A 23,111-nucleotide genomic window follows, 5' to 3' on the forward strand; every position below is an offset into this window, starting at 1 on the left:
GAGTCTCCAAAGAACTTTTATTATTTGTGCTTATTGTCCTAATGTTTTTTCTTCACAATTCTTTCTTTATACAGCTGAAGAGGACCACTAAGTGGTCGAAACATGTCCTGTAAGTGCTAATTTATATTCCATTTTGCCTGAGGCAATAATAAAGTATCGATTAGGTGGTTATTTTACTAACTTCTTGATTATATTCATCGATACGGTCATGAAATGGACAACTTGTAATATGGCAGCAGTGGTCAAATGAAGGTACCCACACTCGTAGACCGGGCACAGGCCCAATGCGACAGACAACTTTGAGAGAGGATCGCCGCATCATTCGGATGGCCCGGATGGAACCCCATGCAACAGCAGCGCAAATTCGAACAGCTGTGGCACTCAACGTTACACAACAAACAGTTGGTAATCGCCTGCGTGCAGCTGGCTTACGAGCCCGTGTCCCTGCAGAAGGTGTTCCATTGACCCCACAACAGCGACGTGTAAGGCTGGCCTGGTGTCGAGAAAGATCGACGTGGGTCGACGAATGGCATAGGGTTGTCTTTAGTGATGAATCGCGCTTCTGTCTTGCCTCCAGTGATCGCCGGAATCGCGTGCCCCGATGTACTGGGGAGAGGGGCCCACCCAAATCTTATTGTCGAGAGGCACACAGGGCCAACACCAAGCATTATGGTCTGGGGAGCTATTGGCTTTAATGTGAAAATGCAATTAGTGCTTGTTGAGGGCACTATGACTGCTCGACAGTACGTTGATAGGGTACTCAATCCAGTGGTTATCCCTATAATGGTGAACATTGCTAATGGGATGTTTCAGCAGGACAATGCCCGGGTTCACACTGCACGCATCTCCGGAGAAGCTCTCCACAAGATCACAACCTTAGAATGTCCACCAGATCCCTGGACCTCAGTCCTATCGAGCATGTGTGGGACATGATGGATCGACAACTGGCCAACCGTCCTCAGCCACCCATAACTCTGGAACAACTGACATGTGCAGTGCAGCAAGCATGGGCCACAATTCCTCAGGAAGCGATCCAGGGCCTTATTGACTCCATGCCTCGACGAATTCATCAATGTATTGCAGCTCGTGGTGGGCACATCCTGAATTGATTGTTGTCCAAACTTGAGGTCAGAGGGACCTGAAAGTGTAATCAACGAATCACAACCGAACACTCGTCCTGCATGTTCAATTGCAGCAATGTAGCATCACTCCTTCTGGGCGCTGCAATTTCCATTTTCTTCAGTGTAACTCTAGTACATCCAATATCACAATCTAAGGTCAAGACTTAGTGAAAACTAACTGCTTCTAATATTTACGATCCTGCCTGCAGGGTGATGGTGGTATTTGATCAGGGAGTGCAGGCTAGAGTGAATGTTTTAGATAGTGCGGAGTCACAGGAGTACTGTGTGAGACAGGTGTGTGCCAATCGACCTCAAATATAAGGTGTACCACACTACAGTAAAATACCAGTATAACAAAATTTTGGGGACATCAGAAATTAATTTATTATAATGAAACTTTGTTATACTGAAATAAGTCAATTCTTAAGAACTTTCCCATTGCTAAACCTGGACAAGTCTTACGAAGATATTTTTTATCTGCTCAAGGTGTCTTGTTCTTAGAAATGCATCGATGGCAAGAAATATGCAACGTCCAAGTTTCACCAACAGGAATGGCCACTTTAGTTTTAATTTACAGTGTTGATGGAATGAATGTTCCTCATGGGGATTGCCGTAAGTGGTTAATACAAGGAGAGATAATCATTGGCATAATCACATTAACAAGGTTGTAAATAAGGTTTACCAATCTCTTCACATGCTTGTAGTAATGTACCCTTGTAATGTACACTGTCAGGTCAGGATCATCTTGCTACTGTATGTGACTGTCTGGCTGAGGGTCAAGCAGCCATTACCAAACTTAATAGCCAAATGGGGGACCAATGGCTACAGCAGGAGTCCTCCCTTTGGAGGACAGGTGAAGACTTTGTGCAGGAAACGACGCATAAATTCACCAGAAAGGAGACCAGGGTCAATAGTTTAGATGGCGGAAGAGGACCCCAGTCCCAACAGCAGGTAAAACGGAAAAACGTTTTCCTGACAGCACAGCAATATCTGCACTTCAGTGATACGGTTGCAAAAGGCATCTGTACTCCTGAGGAGTGGCCAAAAGTTACACCTGACAGTAGGTATAAAATGCCTCGGAGTGGCGACCTTACCTTAATAATAGCCTATACAGTATATGATATGGTAATTTTGAACTTGCCTTGGAAAAGGTTAGGGTGACCCCTGCAAGTGATGCGCAGTTCCTTAGGCACTGGGGGAAATGTGAAAAATGAGTGACCAGCAGCCAACATCATGAAGGTGGGCATAATCAACCTTATGGCCCTGACAGGAAAGGCAGTAGTGGTGGTGGATGTTATGGACAAAGAGGATATAGAAATAATGGGGTAGAGCAAAGTTAAATGGAAGGGGAAAGGCAAAAAGAGAATGAGGAAAGGATATACATTATACTGGAGTGGTAGCTGAGGCAAAAATTTCTTTAGAAAGGAAAATTTAATGTGTCCTCCTATTTAATACATACACATCTCCATCATTAGATAGAGTAATAATAGTCAAACATGTTTAGACTCGTTTGAGCCATCTTCAGTGAAAAAAAGGGGGTTAAAGTTATTTGCATAATAGAAGTGAAAATGTGGTATTTACTACCAGCTGATAAAAGCATGTTGCCCAGTGTTTGAAATGCACGGTATTGTAATAGGAAGGCTGCTACTTGAGTAGCTGACATCTTTATTTCGAAACGCATCCGGAGCTGCGTGATGGATGTTCGAAGAAGTGGGCGCGTCAAATACGTGAATATTTCTTTTCTCCACTTTGGACACAAAAATACTGAGATGCGTAAATCATGCAAGGGCGTTAATTATGCGAGAAAATACGGTAATGGGAAAGAAATCCTCTCAGCTTGTTGGAAGTTCGGATAGCTGGCCACTCTGATTCCCAGGACGTTCGCTGAGAAATTTAAGCATATTAAGTCTCTTCTTAGAGGCAACCTTCAACTGACAGATGTGGTGCTGCCACATCAGCCTCTTATCAAAATGGAAACCCAGGAACCGGCAGATGTCTACCACTGAAAAGACTGTTTTACAGGCACAGAGCTCTGGCTCAGGATGTACAAGTCGATGACGAAAGAAGTGTATAACTGAGGTTTTCGCCACTGAAAACTGAAGACCATGTTACAGGGCCTATCTGTTGACTCAGTTAATAGCTTGCTGTAGCTGTCTCTCAGCAACTGCCATCCTTCCAGAGATGAAATATAGAGCTAAATAGTCCACATACGATTCAGTAATGTTCTCATGTGCATTATGTCTGTCTCAGATGTATGACATTTTGTAATGAGTCTGTTTTGTTATGTTACTTCTGGATTTAGACTGTTGTCCATCTATGTTCAATATGTAACTACAGTATTGAGTAGACTTCGACTCACAATACGTATTCAAAACTGTATTGTGGTGAAGGCATGCAGACACTGTGGTTAAGTGAAGGTGTGGGTAGTACCACCCACTGAAGGGCAGATTTGAGTATCAGACGTCTTGGAGCCGAGAGGAGGTAACAGGTCAGCTCTTATAGGTCTAAATACTGATGCAGAACAGAAGGATTCTGGCTGTAAGAGAGAATACGTGCAACCATTTCAGGTTAGGAATCACACTAAGTGAATAGGTGTTATAAAAGATAGAGGAAGGTCCTCACGAATACTGTACTTTTATGTGAAGTGCAGTAGGAATAAGACGAGGAATGTAACGTCTAGATTTCAGTTGTATAGAAGTGTTTTGTTGTTGTTGTTGTTGTTGATGCTCCATGTATTGTCTATATAAAGTATGTGAATGTAATTTTCTGAAGAAATTTAAGGATATTGTAAAGGTTAAATTGGATAATATATGTTTAATTTGGCAGTTGTAAATGTCAACAGGTATTTGTCTGTTATTAAATTCAAAGTTAGAACTACAGTATTCTTCTTGTGGCATGCTATCCATATCGTTCCATGTTGCGATTTTATTTGACGTAAATAAATATAACACGAGAACACGTTCACTTCCTTATTAAAATTACTTTATTTACACTGTACGTCACAACACACAATTATACACAGTAGCAAATGACACTATATACACACTCAATAGCGGAGTACCCTGAAGTCGATTCTGACAAGTAGAGATATCAACAACACTGACGCGCGCACTATAACATACTCTCTCTTGAATTCACCGCCTCACTCACTTGAGTCCAATGATCTGACTGACTCGCTGACCTGACAGCTCGATATTTATACTATTCGATCAACCATCTAGAATGATCGACTTCTGGAAGAGTTCTTACAACACACTAATGGAACACACTCGAAACATCGATCGACCAGCTAGTCGAACGGGTACTCGAACATTCTTTCCCTATTTAATAACACACATGGAAATATCCACAACATTCGTAATGTCTCTACATGTATCTGGATAATAAATCCTTACAGTAAGTTTCCAGAACCTTTCACCTATACCAAATCATAGTACAATAAGCAAAACATATTATGAACATTATGGAATTTTCTACCGCTTTCGACCATATAGATTTTAAGGTTAAACAATACGATTTTGAGGTTATACAATTTTATACTACATATTTACAGAGGAACCATATACTAGTCATGTTTAACACTAATAAAAGATAATTTTAGTATTAATTAAACTATAATTAAAATATATTAAACATAATAAGTGAAGGTTTTACACCAATTACAGCGCCGTACGTACGACAATTATCCCCGTAAAACCTTCAACATCTATTCTGTACATTCCTTACTCTAGATCTTAAATTATATCTAGGTGTCCTTATATCTATTTCTACGTCTCTCTCAGTCCTCATCATTCAGTTACACTTAGGCCACCTCAATCACACTGCCTTCTTGTTGGCGTTGTTGAAATCCACATATCGCAGATAGATAGCTCAATTGATGGCCACCACCTTCCCATGGGGGATCCGCTGGATCTGGCTGACGATGTCCCTGTTCTCCGTAGCAATGATCCGCAGGTCCTTGCGTGGCAGTCGACACTCCACTGACTTTCCCCTTGGCCGTGCCTTTGTGTTCTGCCGGGACGTACGTGTCTTTGTAGCCCACCGGTGTGACGCACGGGAGAGGCTCGCACGTCGTGATGTTGGTCCCGTTGAATCTCCTCTTTTTCCGGGGTGCTGAATTCATCGTTCCTACCGGCATATGATTTTGTGCCGGGACTAGTCCCCTGGTTACGTGGCACCCTCGTTTGTCGGTTGCCGTCGCCACAATGATCCCGCCGTCCTGTGGAGTTGTCATCTTCACGACGCCGAAGCCATCATCACTGCTTGCGGGCTTCACCCGTCTCTCCAGAGCTGTTGTGCTTTCACACAGTGCACTCGCTGATTCCGCTGGGCCTTGAACTACGGACTCCACCATCGCTGCAATGATCCCGTCGTCCCGTGGAGTTGCCATCTATACGACGCCGGAGCCGCCATCACTGCTTGCAGGCTTCACCCTTGGCTCCACAGTTGTCGTGCTTTCACACAGCGCACTCACTGTTTCTGCTGGGCCTTGAACTACGGACTCCACCATCGCTGCAATGATCCTGTCGTCCTGTGAATTTGCCATCTTCACGACGCCGGAGCCGCCTTCACTGCTTGTAGGCTTCACCCGTGTCTCCGGAGCTGTCGTACTTTCACACAGCGCACTCGCTGTTTCCGCTGGGCCTTGAACTATGGACTCCGCTGAGGCTCGTACTTCGTTGCCCAACGACTTGATTTGGTCCTTTATTCCTTGAGACTGGGCCTCGATTTTCCATCCGAGTTTTTCAGACTGGGCCTCGATTTTACTCTCGAGTTCTTCGGACTGGGCCTGAATCAACGCAATTAGTTGAGCGAACATAATGCTTACCCGGTCGTTGGTTTCTTCCTCCGAGGTGACTTCGAAGTCGAAACTGCCTGGGTCCTCCTCCTTGTCTATCAAATCCTGGCGCAGCCTCTCCTGTAGGTCCGCTTTGCTTCCAGCCGTCGGTACACTTCGGGATGCCAGCGCTTTCCGTAACATCACCACGGTCATTTGTTCGATCTTCATTGCTTAAGTCAAGTGTTCTGTCACGGTCGCCAATTTACTGTTCCACGGTGCGATTTTATTTGACGTAAATAAATATCACACGAGAACACGTTCACCTCCTTATTAAAATTACTTTATTTACTCTGTACGTCACAACACACAATTATACACAGTAGCAAGTCGATTCTGACAAGTAGAGATATCAACAACACTGACGCGCGCACTATAACATACTCTCTCTTGAATTCACCGCCTCACTCACTTGAGTCCAATGATCTGACTAACTCGCTGACCTGACAACTCGATATTTATACTATTCGATCAACCATCTAGAATGATAGACTTCTGGAAGAGTTCTTACAAAACTCTAATGGAACACACTCGAAACATCGATCGACCACCTAGTCGAACAGGTACTTGAACGTTCTTTCCCTATTTAATAAGGCACATGGAAATATCCACAACATTCGTAATGTCTCTACACGTATCTGGATAATAAATCCTTACAGTAAGTTTCCAGAACCTTTCACCTATACCAAATCATAGTACAATAAGCATAACATATTATGAACATTATGAAATTTTCTACCGCTTTCGACCATATAGATTTTAAGGTTAAACAAGACGATTTTGAGGTTATACAATTTTACACTACATATTTACAGAGGAACCATATACTAGTCATGTTTAACACGAATAAAAGATAATTTTAGCATTAATTAAACTATAATTAAAAATATTAAACATAATAAGTGAAGGTTTTACACCAATTACAGCGTCGTACGTACGACATCCAGGTCAATTTCAGAGAGGTATCAAATCAAAAGATCCGGAACTGGCGAGCCGAACTTGTTATCGGGCACTCCCGGCATAAAACGCCATTTCCTTTCAGGGAGGTAAACAAGTGTCAGGTAAGATAAGAAAGCAAGTTTGGATTCTCATCAGAACATGACCATCATCTTGAGAGAAAGGGTTCATTCGTGCTCTACCAATTTAATTATTCATTTCTGTAATTATATTACAGTGACACCCAAACACAATTTCACGTTTTGTGTTGTTCCAGCATGTCTATCACATAGTAAAGTGGGGAATAATTTTCCTTTCTCAGCGAAGTTCAAATAAAATTTAAATGGGACAAGGTTTAGTTCAATCCAATTGTATGACCAACTACAAATGTCGCCCGAGTGCGTAGCGAGCATTTATGTGAACTAAGATACAACCTTTTGTATGGTACAGTAATGCTGCATGATATAGCCTTGTAGTATTTAACTGCTCATTTTTGATACATTCCATGGTAAATTCCAGTTAACTAAAAAAATCTAATATCTGACACTCCACTGGTCCCATAATTGCTGGATAAAAGGGATTCTACTGTATTTTTCTATGAATAATAATAATAATAATAATAATAATAATAATAATAATAATAATAATAATAATAATAATAATAATAAAGGAATACACTCACAGCTCGCTGACAAGATATAGAAACTCGTTCCTTCCTTTTCTTCATACGGGTACGCTCCATAAGGCAATGAATTGTCTTTCCACCTACTTCCAGGCCCTTGCAAAACTTGGAGATATCTTCAGGACAACTTGATACTATTTCAGGTGAAAGACGATAATCCTCCATAAGTATCTTACGGTGTTCAACCATTTCCACTTGACAGTCAGGGCTGACTTTAGTACCTAAAAAAAGAGAGTAAAGTTAGTGTCTAGACTCAAGAGTATATTATACATTTACATCACTTTGAGTGCTTCTGACTGTATTGTAAAAGAACTGCACAGTTGGTTGTTTTCCAGTTATTATTATTATTATTATTAATATTATTATTATTATTATTATTAATATTATTATTATTATTTTATAATAATAACAATGATATTGATGTTGATTTCCATAGGGAACCTGAAATATTTGACCCGAATGAGTAAATTTATAATACAGTACCAATATAGTTGGTCCGTTATTGGACATTATAAATTTTCCAGCTTGGTAGGTGTACTATTTACCAATTGTTGAGCACAACTTAGCACACTGGGGCAAAACACTGACAACCCAATTAGTTACGGCCGGTTCGACCATCTGCTGGTAAAATGGCTGGCAGCTACGTGCGAGGTAAACTATCTGGGGGTCTAAATCAGCTAGTACTTTGGCTTGCGTGCAAAAACCTCAGCGTAAGTGCTAAGTAGCTACCCGGAGCTAGACACCGATATACAGGGTTGACTAGACTGATTTTCAGCGACTTCTCGCTTTCGAGTGTGGTGCCATCTATCAAATCAATCAATCAATCAATACTGATCTGCATTTAGGGCAGTCGCCCAGGTGGCAGATTCCCTATCTGTTGCTTTCCTAGCCTTTTCCAAAATGATTTCAAAGAAATTGGAAATTTATTGAACATCTCCCTTGGTAAGTTATTCCAATCCCTAACTCCCCTTCCTATAAATGAATATTTGCTCCAGTTTGTCCTCTTGAATTCCAACTTTATCTTCATATTGTGATCTTTCCTACTTTTATAAACGCCATTCAAACCTATTCGTCTACTAATGTCATTCCACGCCGTCTCTCCGCTGACAGCTCGGAACATACCACTTAATACCAATATAAATGGTCCGTTATTGGACATTACAAATTTTCCAGCTAGCTCATTCTTGGTTGCCAGCGTTTCGCCCTCGTGTGCTAGGGTGGGCTCATCAGTTGGTACCCAGCACACCCACCAATACGCTGGCTAGCGCACACCGCGGAGGCCACTGCGCAGGCTAACCGGAGCCACCGGCAGTGCCAATGCACCAAGAGACTTTGTCTCATCACCAAAAATCGATGCCCGCTTGGCCATCAGACGATATAGATGTTGATTCCCATAGGGAATCTGAAATATTTGTCCTGAATGAGCAAATTTACCATTGGTATTATAAATTTGCTCATTCAGGACCATTGGTATTATAAATTTGCTCATTCAGGACAAATATTTCAGATTCCCTATGGGAATCAACATCTATATCGTCTGATTGGCCAAGCGGGCATCGATTTTTGGTGATGAGACAAAGTCTCTTGGTGCATTGGCACTGCCGGTGGCTCCGGTTAGCCTGCGCAGTGGCCTCCGCGGTGTGCGCTAGCCAGCGTATTGGTGGGTGTGCTGGGTACCAACTGATGAGCCCACCCTAGCACACGAGGGCGAAACGCTGGCAACCAAGAATGAGCTAGCTGGAAAATTTGTAATGTCCAATAACGGACCATTTATATTGGTATTATAAATTTGCTCATTCAGGACAAATATTTCAGATTCCCTATGGGAATCAACATCTACATACCACTTAGTCGAGCAGCTCTTCTTCTTTCTCTCAATTCTTCCCAACCCAAACATTGCAACATTTTTGTAACGCTACTCTTTTGTCAGAAATCACCCAGAACAAATCGAGCTGCTTTTCTTTGGATTTTTTCCAGTTCTTGAATCAGGTAATCCTGGTGAGGGTCCCATACACTGGAACCATACTCTAGTTGGGGTCTTACCAGAGACTTATATGCACTCTCCTTTACATCCTTACTACAACCCCTAAACACCCTCATAACCATGTGTAGAGATCGGTACCCTTTATTTACAATCCCATTTATGTGATTACCCCAGTGAAGATCTTTCCTTATATTAACACCTAGATACTTACAATGATCCCCAAAAGGAACTTTCACCCCATCAACGCAGTAATTAAAACTGAGAGGACTTTTCCTATTTGTGAAACTCACAACCTGACTTTTAGCCCCGTTTATCAACATACCATTGCCTGCTGTCCATCTCACAACATTTTCAAGGTCACATGGCAGTTGCTCACAATTTTGTAACTTATTTATCACTCTATAGAGAATAACATCATCCGCAAAAAGCCTTACCACCGATTCCACTCCTTTACTCATATCATTTATATATATAAGAAAACATAAAGGTCCGATAACACTGCCCTGAGGAACTCCCCTCTCAACTATTACAGGGTCAGACAAAGCTTCACCTACTCTAACTCTCTGAGATCTATTTTCTAGAAATATAGCAACCCATTCAGTCACTCTTTTGTCTAGTCCAATTGCACTCATTTTTGCCAGTAATCTCCCATGATCCACCCTATCAAATGCTTTAGACATGTCAATCGCGATACAGTCCATTTGACCTCCAGAATCCAAGATATCTGCTATATCTTGCTGGAATCCTACAAGTTGAGCTTCAGTGGAATAACCTTTCCTAAAACCGAATTGCCTTCTATCGAACCAGTTATTAATTTCACAAACATGTCTAATATAATCAGAAAGAATGCCTTCCCAAAGCTTACATACAATGCATGTCAAACTTACTGGCCTGTAATTTTCAGCTTTATGTCTATCACCCTTTCCTTTATACACAGGGGCTACTATAGCAACTCTCCATTCATCTGGTATAGCTCCTTCGAACAAACAATAATCAAATAAGTACTTCAGATATGGTACTACATTCCAACCCATTGTCTTTAGTATATCCCCAGAAATCTGATCAATTCCAGCCGCTTTTCAAGTTTTCAACTTTTGTATCTTATTGTAAGATCGTTAGATACATGAAGCTCATTTGGATTGTCCTGTTTTCCTGTGCTTACATCTGCTGAATATCACCAACAAGCCTAATAAGGGGAGTCTTAAGAGTTATGGACAACTATTTCTGTCAAGTTTTCATGAGGTTAATCTATGAGCTTCAAAATAAATACCTAATTGGGATTAAAATCTAGATATTACATTTTCTTACTCCAGTTATAACCTGTCATATAAGGCAACGTTTTGGAAAGTATTCTCGAATCAGTCAATCACTACTGATCTGCATTTAGGGCAGTCGCCCAGGTGGCAGATTCCTTATCTGTTGTTTTCCTAGCCTTTTCTTAATGGTCAAGTCGCTTGCTCCGTAATAGAAGGTATGCAGGTTCTCTTCGTCTTTCTAATTAACACTTAAAAATTTCTTTTCGTTCCCTGCCATTGTTCTTAATTCACACACACGCATGCAACCCCCCCCCCCACACTCACACACACGCCTTCCTTACTGACTTATTGCCTTTGAGAATTCTATCTGCAGGCTTCTGTGAATTGATGAAGTATCTCCAAGATCCTCTATTTGCAACTAGCTCTGTGACCTTGTTTAGTTCCACATGCTTCCATTTATTCATAATGCATTTCATTCTAATATATATCTTTATGAAGATGAAGTTGGAAGATACTGTAAATGTAAAGAACTATTCGGAGTAAATATGCATTCAAACGAAGAGGAATTTGGAAATGGAACAATTTCCAATTTCTTTGAAATCATTTATGAGAAGACTAGGTAAACAGCTGATAGTGAATCTGCTACCTGGGCAACAGTCCTATATGCTTTACTACTATAATGATGATCTTTCTATAAGTAACACATATACTATAGTGTGTGTGTATATATATATATATATATATATAGTATTTTCCCAGTAAACTTAATATTGTGATTAAACAATTCATTGAAATATATTATTAACAAAAGAACGCATGAAAAGAGGCATACAGATGAATGCAACACTAGTAACGAAAAAAGGCATAATGAAGACTCAAACACACATACCTCATATTACGAAATGAGCACGTTAGCCATTACGCTACGAGAATGCAAGGGATAATAGAGATACATATACCTAGTGTCTGAAAACTGAAAAATAAAAATTAGAAAATTAAAGCCCATTTGAGATGATTTTCAAATAGGTTTCGATTTTATATACTTGGTAGCGTTTCTTTGCGAAAGCTTTATGTATAAAATGTGTCGATGCGAGAGGCTCGTGTGACCGTTGCAACTCAAGGGAAGCATTAATGTTCAAAATCCTGCAATATCATATTGATCACTGTTACGGTATCATGCTTTTGTCAATATACTAAGCTAATTTAAATTGTATGTCACCAGAAATATAGTCAGTAATGTTCAGCTCTCAAAACTTGCCCGGCAGGTAAAATCTTATCAGGCCCTCGAAGTGGCCGATAAATTACGTGCCGGGAAACATTGATTTATGCTGCCAATAGTGCTACCTGGGAGTGGTCGAACGGAAATATCCTTTTACGTGGAGGGCAAGTTACGCGCTACATTACCCGTAGGTGGTAGAACCAGCCCTTAGCTGGAAAATTGGTCCAATAACGGACCAACTATATTGGTATTATAAGAATAACAATGTTACATGTAAAAAGAATATAAGAATATCATTTACGAACAGTTTCATACTGGTGTTAATCTCTAAAAATACCTTAATATCAATATGTCACTACAAGAAAATAAGAGAAAAGAAAACGTCACTTTTCACCAAGGTGCCGCTAACAGAAGTATTTCTGCTATGAGACCAGAAACCTCCAGAAGACCTGTCAAGATTTGGTAAAGAATGCCTTAACGCCACTTATTTCTACTTTAACAGGGAATTCTACAAACAGACGGAAGGGGTCACCGCTCTCTCCAGTAACAGCAAACATGTATATGGAACACTTCAAACAGAAAGCCTTAGCCACATCTACCTTGAAACCAAAATGTTTTCTCCATTATGTGTATGACAAGTTCGTGATCTGGCCTCACAAGAGCAATAACCTGCAGCTATTTCTCGACCATCTCAACTCTATTCACGTAAATATTCAGTTCACCATGGAAATGGAGGTAAATGGACTACTACATGTCCTAGTAAAACGTAACATCAACGGGACTCACGCAGTAAACAGGAAACTCGCACACACAGACAGGTACCTGCACACCTCTTCTCATCACCACCCATCACAAAAGCAGGCTGTTCTAACATCACTGGTTAACAGGGCCATAGAGATATCAGACGCAGAACACCTTGAAGAAGAGAAAGAACATGTCACGAGAACCCTCAGGAGAAATGGCTACTCGCTCAATAACATCCGACGAGTCTTTAGAAAATCAGAAAACAAAGAAAAGGCCGTTGTACAAGAAAACAACGGTAAAGAAGAACTGACCTGCCCGAAAACAGTGATACTTCCAAACATTAAAAACCAAATTAAAAATAATAAGCGAGTTAATATCACCTTTACAATACAAATTAAATAGTGTTTATTAAACAAACATTTAATGGGAATAGTTACAACCTATTTAAAGGTCATCTTCAGCCATATCACGTGGAGAACAAAGTATTTGAAACACAGTGGTTTTAAAGATGGTCTTAAAACACAGAAGTTTGACACTATGAAAAATTGCTTTTAGAGTTCCATGAAAACACTTCTGTTGTAAGAAATTAGTTCACTTAGCAGTAGGAATATATGAGAAGAAGAAGAAGACTTTTATATTCTCCGTAGTATTCAAGAGCATAGATACAAGCTGAAATTCACAGTTTTGATAAGATGTGGAATTGGGCATATATTCATAATGTTGTTGTAGTACAGCAGAAGTAGTAATTTGATATTCTTCATATCACTGCAAAGCGTAGATACACTTAAAATCATTTATAATATTGATGAGATGTAGAATTGAGCATATATGTTAAGTATTGCCTTAGTCAAAATGTGAGTTGAAACAAATATATTATTGTAGTGGAAAGGAAATTTTATATTGTAGTGTAAAGAAAACAATGTAAAAAATTCTGCAGTTTTTAATTTGATCGAGTATTTTATATAATGACATTGCTTTTAATTGCTACATTCCTACTGACGTTTTTGAAATGACCTATGTTGACTTCAGTTAGAAAAACTACAAAATCCATCTTTCTGAGAATATCGTAGCGAAGCACGGGTACATCAGCTAGTCTGATAGTAAAATGATAATTTATCCCTAACAGCCATCTAAATCATACCAAATTCTTAATATCATCAATCGTTCTAAGAGTATATACACAAGTTTCACTTGCTTTCTTCCTAAATTTAATATTTCCTGCATTATCCACCTACAAATATGGAAAATCTCTCTCCCTTTTTACCTTTTTGGCTTCACTGAAAATAATCCTTCTGTTTAAAGTGAGATTTTGGTTGACATAGACAGGCCTCCCAGAGGCAAGTCTAATGTCAGCACAGCTCAAGATACGTTTAATCTTATGCCTCTGGAGAAACATATCGCTGTCAAATCTTCCAACACATTTCACATTAACTCCTGCGTTAGGTTGACTTACTGGCTTTTTTAACCTATGAGATGCGTCAATCATATTTTCAGTCGCAGTAACATCTAATGTCCGACCTACATTTTTCACTAGGGAGAACACATCTTCGTTTGACGTTTCAGGAATCCCATATATTTCAAGTGTATTCCGCGTTTCATATTGGTCTAGATCATCTATTTGTTGCTGCAAGTTACTGATTTTGTTCTGTAATGCACAGTTCTCTGATTTAATGCTCTCAATAACTTCCTTGCATGATTTCAGTTCTCTCTCCCTTTTTACCTTTTTTCTTACTGCACACACACACTAAACTTGTTTCCGCATCAAGACTTCCGGTGATGGTTCAATGTAGTTATTTTTAATTTGGATGCTGGAACTGGAAATAACATATATTTCATCCAAGTGCTCACTGGCTGTGGAATTTATTGATCAGAAATTCTTACACACCACTGGCCCTAAGACAAAACTGATGACTTTTGTCTTGCTTACTAGCTCGATTTTTGGAGGAGGGAAGGATACTCCATGTTGAACAAGTGTGAACTGTAACTTATGGGACATTTGGTACTGTACACATGCTAATTTTGTTTAATTATGTCTGTGCATACTTCTAACATGACTTTTGGTTTTCATTTTGATTATGTGGTTTGAATGCAAAACCTATTTACCTACAAAAACACTCACTGTAAATCCTTGGTAAGTTCCCCTTTTCATTGTGTTTCATTATTTTCATCTTCATGATGCTTTAGTGAAATAAATGTACTGCAATTGAAGTATGATTACTCTCTCTCCTGATTAACCTACAAACCTACAAACACCTCCCATGACTTCACCCAGTAAATTTTTACATTCTTTCTTCTAACTTTTTTGGTTCTATGTCCTAAAAGTATGTAATTCATTCATGATTCTTAATTTAATTGTTAACAGAAGTGTAGGAGGTCTCAGTTGTTATAAATTAATATATTCAGAGATATCTGGAAACTTGTGATAAATGCAATGTAAACAGTTATTACTTCTTAGAAGTATGTACATAAAAGATCAGAAATTACATTTTGCACATCTTTTATCACAAAGTTTTTCGACAGAGTTGTTTCTAATGGAGAAATTTGATGTTTATTGTTTTGGCTGCCTTGACATTGCTGAACAACTGTAGACTAATCACTTAATATGTAGCTTAAAGCACAACTCCGCTATCTCTCAAACTAAATACAGAGTTTCGAGAAATTTTGTTCAGTGTTCCTGAGGTGTTATAATTAAAAGGGACATTGTTGTTGTGATTATTATTATTATTATTATTATTATTATTATTATTATTATTATTATTATTATTATTACATTTGGTCATGGTTTGTTAAGCTATGCTTCAAATCCTGCTTTAATTTGGCGGATTATTGTTGTCTGAACTCCTAATTAATGATTGGGTTTAAATTTTAATATAACTGTGGGCAATTGCTTCGCCATTGGACTTTTAATTGTACATTATTGTCTACGAACTTACAATTGGTTAACTCTGCCGCTTGATCTTCAACCGTTAGTGCGGCGCTCTGTAGCGCCAACTGTTTTGAACTCTGGGAGTCGCACCATAAGCTTCTAAGTGGCAAGATGTCTACTGTGACTACTTCTTTTACAATGGCCTATATTAGGCCCAACAGCATTTTTGAACCACCTTAATGCGGCGCTTCTTATTTAGTTAACACATTCATGCCCATCATCTGAGCGGGCTATTTAAAGGCCTGGCCCAGCTATTCCAGCTGTTAGTGGCAGAGCAAACAACAACGAATTCTTTTCACAATAAGTTCTAAACTAAGCAAGATACGGAAACAAAATTTTCCACATACCTTAATGAAGTCCTTGATCCTTGGCCAGTGCCCTTTTTGGCGGCAAAATCGCGGGACGTTAACTTGGAGCTGATGAAGTAGATGGAGCTGAGATGTCTGAGAGAGGTGACTGTACTTGTATGTCGGGTTCACTTTTCCCCCCGTTTGAGAATTCCGTGATGTTCCTTTAGATCTTTTCGTACACCCCTATTTGACCGTACTGTTCCACATACGGCAGTGTTATGTTCTTGTAATGTTTCGCGAGTTCAACGCTATAGTAATAATTGTCCATATAGACTGTATACCCCTGCCCAAGATAATTTTCAAGCAGCTGAAAAACTGTGCTTTGTAAATTCGCACTACTTACATCATTTATATTGTCCCTACACGCCATGGTTACACTTCAGAACACGATTATACACACGCTTGTGCAATCACAAACCAACTACGCAGCTAGTTGGGCCAGCGCTAGGCTACCTTCAGAAACAAAAAAAAGAAGTGCACTGGGAGGGAAAATCGCCGCGGCCATGTGGTTTCTGGTGAGTAGAAGCACATATTTGTAACCAAAATAGATCCGAGCTGCGTGGGAACGGCTCCAGTTCAAGGTTGGGATTATCCGGGCTAACTCGGATACGGTCCACAGCAGGGTCACGCGTTATAGGCAATAACTCGGATACGGGCGTGAATGTGTTAATAACTATGTGGTGGGTGATAAATTTTACATTTAAATTGTGATGTGATGCTACCATACTTCTGTGCCAGCCTGATGTCAATGTATTTCTGGACTTATTAATCCATAAGTCATATGAAGGATACTCCTTATACATCATCGTCATCTTCTTGGTAAGTCAATATCTACATCAATTTTAATATCTTGTTGGTCTTCAAGTTCATTACTACGAAGAAGCTTCCCTTAATCTACAACACAAAATGTCAGATCTGATGTGCTAAATTATTATTGTTGTAATTCACTTCGACGAGCTGTTCACCTTCAAAATTCGTAAAAGTTCAAGATTTAAATAGTTTAGTGTCGGAAATCATTTACTGAAGTAAAATTTAATGTGCCGATTATGGATCTTGCCAACTTCTATATTGTCAAAATTTAATTGGGACTCTTGTTTTCTGTTGAGATGACAATATGCTGTAATTATTATAGGTGCTCGATACATGTTGGTTTGATACTGCTTGTGGCAGTTTAAAAATCAATTTAAGGTACAAATATTGTTTAATAATTTTCCTGACATGAAAAATGTAATGTATCTGATTTCACAACATTTTTAGTGGTCTATTGGTGAGGCTGGCCACTATTAGGGGTGTCAATGATGTTTAAGTGACTTAACTTCCTAATAGTTTGGAGTAAATGTAATACCTGGATTTGTAATTCTATACCGAAGTGGATACTGAAGTGTGCTTTAAATTTGATAAATTCAATGCACAATTTACCTTGTTTCGATTTTTCTAAAAATTTTATTACTATTATTTCTTTTCTGAGATAATTCCAATTTCGTGCCTTTATTTTCTGAAACATGCCGCCGTTCACTGCATTATTTTGGGATGTTGCTTATGCTTGCTTATAAGATAACCGCTTCTTATTGTATAGTGCATTGTTGCCATCAGTAATGGTGGTGGTGATTACTGAATGTTGTGTGACCTGCATAGTTTGTTATGTAATATGCTTGTGTTGGTGTGTAAATGTTTTGAATATGGTCACGGTTATACATTTCACTTAATTTGTGAGATTTTATTCCTCTCTCTCTCTGTTTCATGTTAAATTTAAATTTTGCTACTGTTGATATTTATTTTCATGGTGTCCACACTTGTTTATCTTTATTTTATTCATTTTCCTTATAATTTTCCTTTGTTAGGCTTTCTCCTTCACGTGAGTTTGTTTTATTGAGTTTCATTATATACACACCAGGTTCCTTTCTTAAAAACCAAGTACCGTATGTTATAAGTTTTGGTCTGACTAAATTATCTACTAGGCTTATGTCAATTTTAACTCGGTACAACCTAGGGGCAGCTGTACCCAAAAGGTGTATAAATCCTCAATACCCATAAAAGGAACATGTGAATGAGTATTCATAAATTTAAATATTTTTTTAACCGAGCTCGGATGGTACCAAGATTATTATTATGGAATAGGAAAGGAGTGGGAAGGAAGCGCCCGTGGCCTTAATTAAGGTGAAGCCCCAGCATTTGCCTGGTGTGAAAATGGGAACACTTCAGGGCTGTTGACAGTGGGATTCGAATCCACTATCTCCTGGATGCAAGCTCACAACTGCGCGACCCTAACCGCACAACCAACTTGCCCGGTACCAAGATTAATCTAATCGTCATTCCTTTGGGTTAATAAATCCTTTTAATTTAAAAAAAGTATCTGATGTCAATGTTATAGAACGTCACCAGTCACTTCTGCGGCTGTACGCTGATTCTCTCACTGAACTAGTCTAGTGGTATTTCCTACCGGCTTCCAACAGCACGTTGCCCAGTATTTGGAATGCCCGGTTTCAGAATAGGAACATCTTTATTTCGAAACATATGCGGAGCTGCGTGATGGATGCTTGAAAAAGTGGGTGCGTCAAATACATGAACTTTGGACCCAAAAATATTAGGATGTGTAAATTATGCAAGGGTGTCAATTATGCGACACCCGCCATTCTAAATTTTATTTATATAGATTTTTTCCTGCTACGTCGCACCGACATAGATAGGTCTTATGGCAACGATGGGACAGGAAAGGGCTAGGACTGGGAAGGAAGCGGCTGTGGCCTTAATTAAGGTACAGCCCCAGCATTTACCTGGTGTGAAAATGGGAAACCACAAAAAACCATCTTCAGGGCTGCCGACAGTGGGGTTTGAACCCACTATCTCCCGAATACTGGCCGCACTTAAGCAACTGCAGCTATCGAGCTCAGTCATTTTATTTATATTAAATATATTGTCCTAAACTATGAAGGTGAATTGTGTTAACTGAAGTATTCTTTCTCCTGTTTGTCCAAGATCCACCCTCTGGTGAGGTTCTTTGACCTTGGTTTACCCAGATTCCGTCGCTTCCAGTCCGGGTCTTTGTGTGTATGTCGAGACCTACCCTAAATAGTTGGCGTCAATTTGCGCTGGGATAGTCTCTACGCTTTCTTGTGGTTGTGCTCGCAATTGGCACTGTGTGCTTGAGGTACTGTGCCGTCACTTGTTTTGCTGTCAAGATGTTCGAATGTTGGTACGTCACATTCCGTGGTGTCATAACAGACAAACAAAACAAGAACTGAACCCATTTTCATCTTTTGTGCACCTTATACAAGGTAAAGAACACAGGAGGACACTGGATCCATGGCTGAAGAGAATTTCTCGAAACTCCATACTTAGTTTGGAAGATAGCTAGATAACAAGTTCCATCTTAGGTCAGAGAGATCAGTGCACTCTGTGAGGATGTGGGACATAGTGAATTCAATTCGGCAGCACAAGAACACAATCAGAGGAGGCGGGGGGGGCGGAGGTGCCTAGATCTTCACGTGACCTATCTTCAACTTGCACAAAATTACAGCCTCTCTCCGTGAAGACAAGACAAAGGATCATCACATAGTCACCAAGGAGGAGGTCCTCTGTTGTGGTGCAAACTCATGCAAAGTCTTAAGCCTCACTAAATGCAGTCTATTTCAGTCGTGTCTTGAGAAATGACAAATACAGAAAATGTCACGTGTTAAAAAAAAGTGTTGATCTCCATGCCAAAAAAAGTGTAAATAGCAGAAAACTTACAGAATTTAAGATAGTTTAATCATCTTCAAGGCTTTTAATGAAAATAAAATAAAATAGGTCAAGTGCTTACATCCAAATGACCTGTACAGGTGGAATAATCGAATGATGATGATGATTAATATTATTATTGCTATTATTACTGTATCAAATTAATACATTATTCACTTCTTACTCTTCGGTCATCTCATTATCAAAGCTGGAACCCCCCCCTCCCCCTCTCCATTCATGATATTATAACATCACTTCTTTCTCAACGAGGTATTGTTCATAAACTTGTGAATTCTTAGAATGTAAGAATTACAGTTTCCATTAGCAACCTGTATTTTAGTAATATGAAAGAATCAAAATTGTTTCATTTAGATGACAAGCTGACTTAAGGCTTAACTGGCAGCCTGAACTAACTTGATTACAAGACCTTTAACGCTTGTTCACCAATCAGGACCAGTGTTTTTTGCAAGCCACTGTTGGAACAGATGACTACAGGTCTTCATTTCACTCCAAAGAAAGAAGTTCGATACATTTTCAATATTATTTGTCTTCTAATACATAAAAACCTCTAAATGATTCATGTGCATAAAACTTATCAATGAAACAAATAGATAAAAACTTGAATTATTTACCTACCATTTCTCAATACTCCTTCTAGACACAGTAAAATCTGGGCCAATCTGATCTCTTTATCTTCAGAGAGTAATCGTCGGCAACGATACGTCCTGATGTCTTCCCTACAAGCTCTAGCCAAACCTCTGCTGACTCGATAATCTTGGGCTATCAACTTTTGTCGCCACGTTAAATGTTCCTGGCACTGCAAACATTACATGCAAAATTTATAGAAGTAGCAAAAAAGGATCTCATAAAACTGATTAATTGCTGAAGCATGTCGTGTCCTTACTAATAATGCAGTAGCATTCAGTCAAGACGGGACCAAAGTGAACATTAGTATTTTCAGGTTTGTTTTAGTTTTCACCAAATAATCTCAATTACCTACAAAAGAATATTCAAACACAAATAATACATGAACCTGATAGCACCATATTGTCTCTGCCTGCATTTGATGAAAAGCAACCATTTCATGGATATCTAATATCGTCAAATTTGAGTTTTAGATATGAGACCATTATTTTACAGTAGTGCTGCAGGAACAGATGTACAAAAACACATACTTATGGGGTCAATCCAGGAAATTGGAGGATTCTAGATGTCATGTGATCAGGGCCACCATCCATTCACGAAGATCAGACTTCTCTTCTACAAAATTTACTTTATCATGAAAACAATTAGGCCACATTTACGCGAATAATCCCCGCAGCTGAATAATCTCTGTACCCTAATTTCAGGAGGGATAAATTTGAAATAAATGAAATGAACTAAAATTCCTTCCAGCGAAAGAGTAACGTAGGATCACTCCTTGAGTTCCATGGGGTCTTTACACAAATATGAACATGATGGATTTGACTACTTTGCCTGAACATATTTGAGATGATAAAAATGCATTATCACTGCTATAAAATATATTTGCTATGAAAATTAACAAGTAGGCCTTCTTACATGATGAGTTTTTCATTTATCTGAACTTTCAATAGGCTCAATTCGCTGTAGATAGGAAGATTCTTTGTCTCTTGCATCACTAGAATCCTCTCCTAAATTACTTACAAATTCGTAACACTCCGTGCTTAAAACACTTCTCACACGCGGTCTCCTTTTACTCGGAAAGAAACACAACCAGTGGTGGATAATTCTTTTCGTACAATGTAAACACTTGAAAAAGACACACCTGCAAACTCGTTTGTTAGTTTTGCGATGCAGTAAAATCTCTTTAATTCAACGTCATAGGGACGCAGAAATGCAACCCCGAATGACGTGATTTTGAATTAACCGCTAACTCATAATTCAGAAATGCCAACCCTAGACGCATCACAAAATATTGTAAGACCCGTCACTGCATGCAATTAACATTGATTCAGAGTTTAATCCTTCCAAATGCCACAAAAACAACAACAAAAGCTATTTCCAAAATGTATCCAACGAGATGCATTTACAGTATTCAAATTATGGACTTGGATAACTCGCTGGCAAACATAACCTCACCCAACGAAAGAAGACAAATTGGAAGACAAGAAGAAATCTATGCTGGCTCCCCTGTGCAAGTGCTTTATTCATTGGATTACTGTACTGTAAGCATTTTAGATGCCTTATACTTGCATGTAAAGTAGCTGATGCCCTTAAAACACTGTGGCTTATCGAACATTCCTATGATCAGAGGAGAGAGTAGGACATCTCTCGTTTCCGCGTGCATTGCAACACAGGACAGTACGATTGTATGATTCCCCGCCACGGCACTTCTCTCGTAATTCCGAAATGCCAATCCTTGCCACGTCACAAAGTATTTTAAGACCCATTGAGGCATGCAGTCACTTTGATTCACAGTTTAAATCTTTTAAATGCCATGGAAAAGAACTATTCTGAAAATGTATCCAACAAGGTGCATTTATATTATTCAAATAAAGCACCTGGATAAATCATTGGCAAACATAACCTCATGCAACAAGATTCAAAGACGAGGATAAATTTTGCTGGCTCCCCTGCGCAAGTGCCTTATTTTTTGGATTAATGTACTGTTTGCAATTTTAGGTGCCTTGCACTTGCACGGAAACATCGTGACTCATCGAACTTTCCCATGAAGAGAGGAGGAAGTCTTTCGCTTCCGTCTGCATTGCAACACAGTACAGTGACCCCGTCTTCTTTAAAACCGTAAGTCAGTTTGATCTCGGCATTAAAAAAGAAAGATGCGATTTCATCGGGATTGTGCGTACAAATTTATTATAATTATGAACCACGCTTTTTCGCCAACTGTCGGCTTCGCCAGTGTTTGCAGATTCTGTTTCTCCGCACAATGCCAGCTACGTGAAATTGCAGTGATCTTTAAAACGCTGCATACTAACGAATCACGATTTCTCTCAAAGTTAGCAACTATGGAACACACTGTAGACACACCGAAGCGAGCGAAAGTACAGTTTGCTACCCTTGCACGTTCCGGAGGATGCGTTCTATTGTGGCACAGAGAATATTCAAATTTAAATTACTCTGTAAAAACTATTTTGTTTTAACGTATAGTCAGTTTTGAATTAAAAGTCTGAATTGCTTTCCGTTTTAATATGACATATGGGGGCAAGTTTTATTCCATCTGCAGTTACACAAAGCATAACTGTACACCCAACATCAAAAACTATGTGAACCAGGAGCATGTTGCCAATCTTGACGCATATAAAACCCGCACCCCAATTTCGTGCCTGAAATTTTTTTAAAAAGTATGCAGGGATTATTTAC

General features: G+C 39.3%; 1 protein-coding gene across 1 annotated transcript in view; it reads right to left on the minus strand.

Annotated features, from left to right (window-relative positions):
* Nucleotides 1-23,111, minus strand: part of Glg1 (golgi glycoprotein 1) — a 266,753-nt gene that overhangs the window by 176,798 nt on the left and 66,844 nt on the right. Inside the window, exons 4-5 of the mRNA XM_067151476.2 lie at nucleotides 20,409-20,589; nucleotides 7,577-7,797 (exon numbers count right to left, since the gene is read on the minus strand). Of these exons, the coding sequence (XP_067007577.1) occupies nucleotides 7,577-7,797; nucleotides 20,409-20,589 (402 nt within the window). The remainder of the gene's footprint in view (nucleotides 1-7,576; nucleotides 7,798-20,408; nucleotides 20,590-23,111) is intronic.

Source organism: Anabrus simplex, chromosome 7, assembly GCF_040414725.1.
Source record: "Anabrus simplex isolate iqAnaSimp1 chromosome 7, ASM4041472v1, whole genome shotgun sequence".
NCBI classification, from domain to species: Eukaryota; Metazoa; Arthropoda; class Insecta; order Orthoptera; family Tettigoniidae; genus Anabrus; species Anabrus simplex.